We start from the raw sequence: 8,186 nt of genomic DNA, 5'->3' as shown, positions 1-8,186 counted from the left end.
GTAAAAGGTGTAACAAGTACTTAATGATTCCCAGTGTAATCACAGGCAGTTTAATAGCAGACAAATAAATGGAGCCTGTGTGTGCATATATTTGTTTAAAAAAGAAAAAAGGTGAAGCAACAACAGTAACAACAACAACAACAACAAAACTAGACAAGCAGTGAAAGCTAAAATATTCTGTGAAGCCTTGGAATCTGTTCCTGTTCTCGTTAACACCCACCCACCCTGTCTGGCCTTGCTCTTTTGGCAGGCAGGTAAATCCCTTCAAGTTCCTGTAAGTGAAGGAGGACTTTTTGCTTATAGCAAGACATAAAGTAATTACGAAAAGAAGCTTTGAAATACAAATTGCTGTGAGCCATGGAAGCCAAATCTCACTGATAAGTATTTGGTTTTCATTGGCCATGCAACAGATTGATTCCCTCCCCAGTCTGACCTCTTTCTGTGGGTGTGCTAATGGGAAAGTTGCCACTATACCAGGTTTGAGGCCATTACCATTCAGTCTTTTATTTTTTAAGAACATCAATGACACTTGTTTGTGTTGTTCTTTGCTAGTGTTCTGGGTAAAATCTGGGTTGTAGAGCCCTGATTGAAACTACAATGTCAGTACAAGGCAGGTCTGTTTGAGAAGGCAACCTGAAAGCAGTAAGACTTATTTTGTTTATTTAAGGAAGAGATAAATGTGTGTGTGCATGCATTTGCATTTAACAGTTTTATAGCTGGAAGCATTATTAAATGATGCCCAGTGGCAATTTTATCTCGTTAAGATTTGTTTTATAAAGATGTAACGATTCTCAGGAGAGTTTTATGAAAACATGCAAAGTTGGTTTGCATTACGTACTCAGTTATGTGCCCAGTATATATGTTGCAACTTAATTTCTTAAATATATATTGTGTAACACTTTTTATTCCTGAGTGCTGGTATCCATAAGGAACAGAGAAGGTGGCATCATGTGCTCTTCTGCACAACACGGTCCTCTGCAGCTTTAGGAGTTCTTCTGAGGGATCTTTATTGTCACAGTTTTAACTTCAGAGTATTCTCTCAATCCGCATTCACCCCTAAAGAACAAATTGCAGCATCAGTTTATACTGGGTATTGTGTATCAAGAAAAAATCTGCAAAGGGATTTCTTGATAAAGTTAAGATATAACCCAAAATTGCAGTTCAGTTTAGGTCAGAACAATGGATGGCTTCAGAATTTGATAAGGAGATACAGACCATTAAACCCAGAAATACTCACTGGCTGTTGATGGAGCTTTTGGGAGTAAATTGATGTCCATTGTCCTTCCTAGACCTTGAAAGTGTCCAAACACTAAGACCTACCCTATTGGCCAGTGAAATCACTGTTTATATTGCACTCAAGAAAAGGAAGGTCTGCACTGAGCATAATGAAAAATTAACTGCTCACAACTGTGGATGAACTTGACTCCTAACCCTCTGATCTTTTCTCCCTAGCAACACATCCAGCAGTAGAAATCACCATTTGCACATAATGTGGAAGAGGGTTCAGCTTGCTCAGATTCCCTTCTACGATTCCTTGTTGAATTCCTCGTTTTGTCCTGGCACAGGACCTTACATAAGAACCTCCATACTGCTGGAGACCAGGCACCTCCTAGGTCCCAGTGTTCTGACACATGGCTCTGAGGGAGACACATTCTGCTTAAAAAGTGGGTGTTTCTGAATGCTGTTAACATTTTGCTTTAGTCAGCTGCAGCCTGGCTCATCTCTTTGGCCCCTGTGCTGAGGTTTAGAGTGGATGTTGCCTGGCTTCGTGGGACTTGTGCCTGTCTTCTTTGAAGTACAGGTATTTCTATTTTCCTGTGCCTATTTTGAGTAATGGAGAAGTCTCTTTATGTCATTAGTGAAGTTATGTCTTCCGGATGCTGTGTCTGTAAAGCAAACACTGTTCCCACCTCAGAACAGGTACAGTCCAAGTCTGGAAGTAGAATATCTTTTCCATGTTAACTCAATGAGGATTTTTTTGCAGGAGCTCTTACAGACATTTATTTCTTGGTTGAATTTATCCTTACCCCTAAGACACACACAGTGTTGCTCTATTACTTCTATTAAAATGTAGAACATGTTAGCATGGATATGATAGCATGTTTACTATTTGCCACTGCCTCCCCTCTGGATTCTCCTGTGCAGGACTTAATGCCAACTGAACCATAAAGAATATTTCAGAAGAATTCCTCAGAACCTCCTTCTAAGAAGTGTTTCAGAATGGAGTGAGGGGCCCTATTTAAGGCAATTAAATCCCTCTGCAGGCCCCCGGTGCTGTGTAACCCATTTTGTATTTACTTCTACACTGAAGATTTGAAAGAAAATATAACATTGGGATGAAACTCCTGTAACTTTTCTTGGAAAGTTAATTCATTTGAACAGAAATATCAGTATTTACCAGCCCACGTCACTTCATCTGCAGTTTTGAAAGCTGAGGTGCCTGTTGGCTTGGGAAGCTTTATACATGATATAGTGGTCAGTATTTAAGGGATACAGCAGACTGATAATTCAGTAGGAAGTTTTAAGATTTACCAGAGTTTAAGTACCAGCAAGCAAATATTAGTGAAGACTTTTTACATGTAAAAGGTTCCCATTGAGCTGAACCATGCCACCCCCACCTTTCAGCAGAAAGTGGTGGATTTGTCTCCAAACCAAAAACTTTAGCTGTTTATCAGAAGCATTCCCTTAGGGCTCAGTGGAAGCTGTCACCAGGAGCTGCCTGAAGCCCAATAACTAATGGTAGTGAGTGTCTGTGTGGAAGATTCTGGACTCAGCAGGGCTGCTGTGTAGCTCCAGACACCTATTGGACACATTTTTGCAAGCCAATAGATAATGCAGTTGACAGCAGCAAGTGACTTTATGTACATTCCAAATGCCACTTGATCTCTCATCTTGGGCTGCCAAACAAAATTAGAGACACTTATTGTCTGTTTCTTCAGCTCATGGCTTCAGGACTTTACGTGGGTGTTTTCTTCTAGTCAATAGTTTGGAAAAGGACAATTGTGATGAATTCGAAGGCAAGTATTTTTCAAAAGTTAAAAAGCTACACTTGATGAATAGGAAGATGGGTTATGCCAGACATTCGGAGCAGAAGAGTCAGTGTGTGCTCAGTTAAACGGCTCAATTGTCCCCACAGCCTAATATGGGGAGCAAAAGCATCCTATCCCATGGCCACTCTGGGTCTTCTGGGATTGCACTTTGGTATCAGAGTGAGAACAAAGGTTGGGTCTGTGAAGAGGAAGGAGCCCATGGATCAAAATTGCATGGTGCTATCCCTTGATTGTGTAGGTGTGAGGGAGGGGAAACAAAATGCTTTTTAAGAAGCAATATTGCATATTCTCTTCCCTCCCTCAGTCCAGGAGAAAAAAAGATAAGGGAATTACAACTCCAAGCTGTTCTCCTGCTTGCACTTGTTTTTCAGAATGCAGGTGTGCAGGTGTATCTCAGAGCTATCCATACAATAACAATTCCTATGACATTAAAGGAGAGTTCAGAAGTAGAATGGCACTTGCTTCCCTAGAAGACATTTGGACAGAGGCCAGAATTTTGGGGAGCTCTAATGTAAAATGGCCACATGTGGCTATCTGGGGTGAACCACCCAATTTTTAGTTACAGGAGTTAAATTTTACATCCCAGGTAAGAAGCTTTAAAGAAACATGAATGAAAAAACCCCATGTCTTCTAGATATTTTCAAGGATACAAGAATATTGTAAGTAGTCTTAATGCAATCAGAAATCACCTGTATTGTGTACTCTACCAGGATGCAGACACCCTGCTACCTTTTGTGGGAGTGTAAAATGAGCACAACAGTTCTCAACTTTGTGTTGATTTTTTGCCCGTGTGTGATGATAACCTGTGAATTTAAATGCAGGACCAGAACAAGTCCCAGATAATGCAGTGCTGGCACAGGCAGCACAGTGGCCCAGTTATGATCTGGCTGTAGCATAGTGTCACCTTAGCAATGACACACTTATGTATAGACACTTTTTTTTCTGTAATTGCCCAACTCAACATTATTTATGCTGTAAAATGTCTGCCTTAAAAACAAGAATGTAGGAAACTGGCATTTTAATAAAAAGTATGTAGGAATTAGTGCAGGGTGGAGGAGGTGAATTAGGTGGTGATATCTGATCAAAGAGGTTCTGAAAGGAGTAGAATAGTTACTCATAGGTAGGTTTTCAGGCATATTTGTGAGATGGAGATTGTTGCCATTCCAAACATTTATTGTTTATGATGAATACTTTCAAAGCTGTAGAGGGAATCAAGTGTGCAATTGCCACAGATTTTTCCATGAGAGCTGGGGTGCTGCCTGGGCTTCCCCCTTTTCAAGAGCTCTGCAACACTGATATGGGAATATTTTGCTTGCAGTTGAACCTCCCTGGAGTCAGTGGGGTGACCCCTGGGTGTCAAGTTACTCATGTGCTCAATCAAGCTTAGTAGTTTTAGAATATTTTCCCAATGATAAGAGTTAGATGACCTGACATATTTATGCCAGTGTGAGATCACCTCATAACTCATGAATGTGAATAGTATGAATGTGTTATTCAAAGTACTCCCTAACGAGGGAAAATACTTCAGACTGCATAAAGCTTATTTTATAGATCAAGTTGTATACTTCAACATATTTAAAGTTTTAAAGAGTTTGACCTTACTTTAGTTTTACTGCTGAGTTTGCCATTAGCCATAAGCTATTTTGAAAACTTAGGTGAGACATATCTGGTACACATACCTCCTGCACAGAAATTAATTGAATCCCTGGTATGTAACCAATCTGGGGCTGATGCAATTGCTAAACTTCCTTGTGATTGTAATGAGAATGAGAAACTGGTAAGACTTTAAATTAGGTACATGGGACAATATTTGAGTGTGGACCTCCATTTCAAAATATTTGGCACTCAGTGCTAAATGGAATGACAGAAAGCTTTATAATGGCAAGTGGATTTTTTCAAAGAGATGTAAACACATTAGTTTCCTTCTCTTTGTCTGATTTCATTGTTTAAAAATCTGCAAGCCGATAACTTCTTTATAAAATTCAAATGCACCTACATTAATAAATATAGTGAAAACTGAAGAAAGAAAAGGAAAATTACCAAGAGAGGCACAATACATGTCAAAACAACTCTGAAACAAGTACACCAAAGAGAGAATCTTTCTGAACAGTGATGCTTAATATGGCTAAAAAAACCTTCCAGAAAACACAGGTTACAAGTTCAGAAAAATACTTAGAAATTTTCAGTTTCTTTCAGAATAAGAAGAGAATTCAAATAAATTAATTTGCAATGTTAATTAAAAAAATTTAAAAGGTGGTCTTACAATGCAAGTCAATTGCATTTAGAACCAGTAATGATGATTAAAGGTCACCTTATATTATGCCCTGATTCTCAGGCTGGAATATTTCTGGATCTTAATTTGCATGGAAGTGTTCACTAATATTGATTAAGTTGTAGAGTTGAAAACAATTTAGAAAACAGCAGTGGAATACTTACATCTCTCTCCCATTGCCAGACATTTTGAATCCTCCAAAAGGACTCTGGGCATTTAAGGCATTGTAGCAATTTATCCTGTAACAGGAAGAGGCATTAAGTCCAGCTGCACTGCCAGAAAGACCTTTGGATAACTCAGAGAGAGGCTGAAACTTGTGGAGCTAAGGACACTCTATACCTCTTAGTAATAACAAACTTGTTTCATGTTGAAAAGAAATGAGGGATTTATGCTACAAAAACAACAGTCTGCTTCTCACTCCTAAGGAGAATTGAATTTGACCTGTGAAGGCAGGAGGAGAGCAGCATACCCTTGGACACATCTTCAGTAATGAACTGTTAATCTGCTGCCAAACCTCAGTGCCAGTTTATAACAAAGAGCTGTTAGATTTGAGTTTGCCCTTTTTCTCCCTAATTTCTTGCAGATCTTTACTCAGGTTTCACATACTAAATTACAAGCTACTAAACTCTAGAGTTGGCATTCCCCATTCCTAAAGACTGGAGAGGAGGTGTCTCCTCAGTTCCTTAATGTTGTAGAAAGTAGGTAATCCTTTGCGCCTTTAGTAAACCCTCCCAGGTTTCCTGTGCTCCCCAGACAGGGTCGTTTACCCTGGTTATTCTCAGCAGGGCTGCTCAGCAGTGGCTGCCGTGCTCCTGGGAAGCAAGGTGCTTTCCAGCTCCAGCAGCATTCCCCAGCACTGAGCAGCCACAGAACCTCCCCACTGCAGTCCACGGCTTGGCCTGTGATCCACCACTAGGATGGGCTGCATGAATATTCTTAACAAAGGGTGCAAAACTGAAGTGAAATGATGATAGTGAGTCAAACTCTTTTATCTTCAAGAGCGGGAGTGGGATAACTTCTGCTTACCAGACTGTCCCAGCCTGCATTGCTGAAGAGACTGTCAGGGCCTTGTTTATGTCATTTGTAAAGACAGCAGCTACCAGCCCAAAATCAGAATTGTTGGCTCTCTCTATAACTTCATCCATGGTTTTAAATCTCAGTATTTCTTGAACAGGCCCAAAAATCTGCAACAAAGATTAATAATTAATGAACTACACCCCTCAGAGGCATTTTATTCTTGTTTTATTCTGCTTTCTTAATTATCTTCTCTGTCCTACTATACTCTTTAAAATCTCCCAGCAAAATTTAGTGATAAATAGTGATAATATCTGTCTGCAAAACTGCATGAATTTTCCAAAGCAGGTGTCTCAGGGGAACTTGTCCATTCTAGCCATATATCCTCTTTGATATTTGAGACCTTACAGTCTGTGACAAAAATTGGGCTTCCTTACCCAGCTGATGTCACTTACTGTGTGCATAAAGAGTTCTGAGAAGATTTTTTTTTTTATATGGTCATAATTTTCACCTTGAAGGTTTTGTCTTAGGAATTAAACAAAAGGAAAAAAGTAATATTTAAGACATTTAAAAAAGGTCTTGCCCACACATGTGAATACCTCCTCCTTGGCAATCCGCATGTCATCGGTTACATTGGAAAACACCGTAGGTTCAATGAAGAATCCCTTTCTTCCCAGCCCCTTTCCCCCACATTCAAGTTTTGCTCCTTCAGTGATGCCACTTTGAATCAGTTCCAAGATCTTGTTGTATTGTTTTTTATCAATCTGAAAAAGAGAAAAAGCTGTTTGATGTGCAGACCATGTACTTGACAACCAAGTCCAAAGAGGTGTTTTTAGGCAAGTCATGTTCCAGTGAATTGGTTCCTGCTTCCATTCACTGCTCTTTGAGCAGCAGATGCCAAAGATCTGCAAGCAGGTGCTGACTGTGACCTCGGGCTCAGACTTCTTAAGGTGTGTCACCTTATGTTTGTGGCTTAACCCACGCTCTTGCTAAACAATCTGGTTTACAAGCACAAAAAAAGCAGATCATTAGGTTTTGCCCCAGATTAACTTCCTGAAAATGTTATAAGTCTAGCTGGTTATTAGTGCAGGCACATTTTCTAAAGACTTATTTCTGATTATGCCCATCTTCTGCTTAGAATTTCTGGATATCCAAGCACAGTTATGGTTGTAGACACTTCTTGACAGTTAAGTGCTCACAGAGACTTTTAAGAGCTTCTCTCAGTTCACAGCTGTATTTTGGGGGCTGAAGATCCAAATTTTGCTCTTAAAACTGGGAGGCAAACATTGATATTTAAACTGAGATTTTTTTTATTTAACAAGAAAACACCTCAGAGCTCCACAGTTTATTTACTCCTTTAGAATTTTAATCTTGAAAGCATGTATTTTGTCAGCTACCCTGGACCTTGAGTGAGTATTCACTGACTGACCTCTGCCTTAGTGGAGTTTAAATACTTCCAGGCACCTCCTGGGCTGTAGAGCCAATGCCCTAATTCTTTACCTGTGGACCTTGTTCTGTAGTTGGGTCAAAAGGACTCCCCACAACTCTCCTCTTTGCACGTTCCACACTTCTTCGAACAAACTCTTCATAGATCGATTCTTCCACATAAATCCGTGAGCCTGCAGTGCAGCATTGACCTTGATTGAAGAAGACTCCTTGATGAGCTTGTTCCACAGCATAGTCCACTGAAAAACAAGACAGCACATGCTGCACTGGAACATCATGGGCAAATCTGCCTTTGCACCAGTGCTGTGTGTATTACACAGTGCCACATTCCTGAAACTGCAGTAGTAGCATTTGGTTAAATAAAACTAAATCAAGATATCCCGTAGTTGTGTCAGTTCAGAAAT

General features: G+C 39.9%; 1 protein-coding gene across 1 annotated transcript in view; it reads right to left on the bottom strand.

Annotated features, from left to right (window-relative positions):
• Positions 1 to 643: 643 nt before the first annotated feature.
• Positions 644 to 8,186, bottom strand: part of ALDH1A2 (aldehyde dehydrogenase 1 family member A2) — a 52,630-nt gene continuing 45,087 nt past the window's right edge. The window contains exons 9-13 of the mRNA XM_038147336.1: positions 7,837 to 8,021; positions 6,936 to 7,100; positions 6,349 to 6,506; positions 5,487 to 5,561; positions 644 to 1,056 (exon numbers count right to left, since the gene is read on the bottom strand). Of these exons, the coding sequence (XP_038003264.1) occupies positions 984 to 1,056; positions 5,487 to 5,561; positions 6,349 to 6,506; positions 6,936 to 7,100; positions 7,837 to 8,021 (656 nt within the window). The 3' untranslated portion in view covers positions 644 to 983. The remainder of the gene's footprint in view (positions 1,057 to 5,486; positions 5,562 to 6,348; positions 6,507 to 6,935; positions 7,101 to 7,836; positions 8,022 to 8,186) is intronic.

Source organism: Motacilla alba, chromosome 10, assembly GCF_015832195.1.
Source record: "Motacilla alba alba isolate MOTALB_02 chromosome 10, Motacilla_alba_V1.0_pri, whole genome shotgun sequence".
Classification (NCBI taxonomy): domain Eukaryota; kingdom Metazoa; phylum Chordata; class Aves; order Passeriformes; family Motacillidae; genus Motacilla; species Motacilla alba.
The sequence above is the reverse complement of the archived record's forward strand: the minus strand, read 5'-3'. Positions and strand labels throughout refer to the sequence as shown.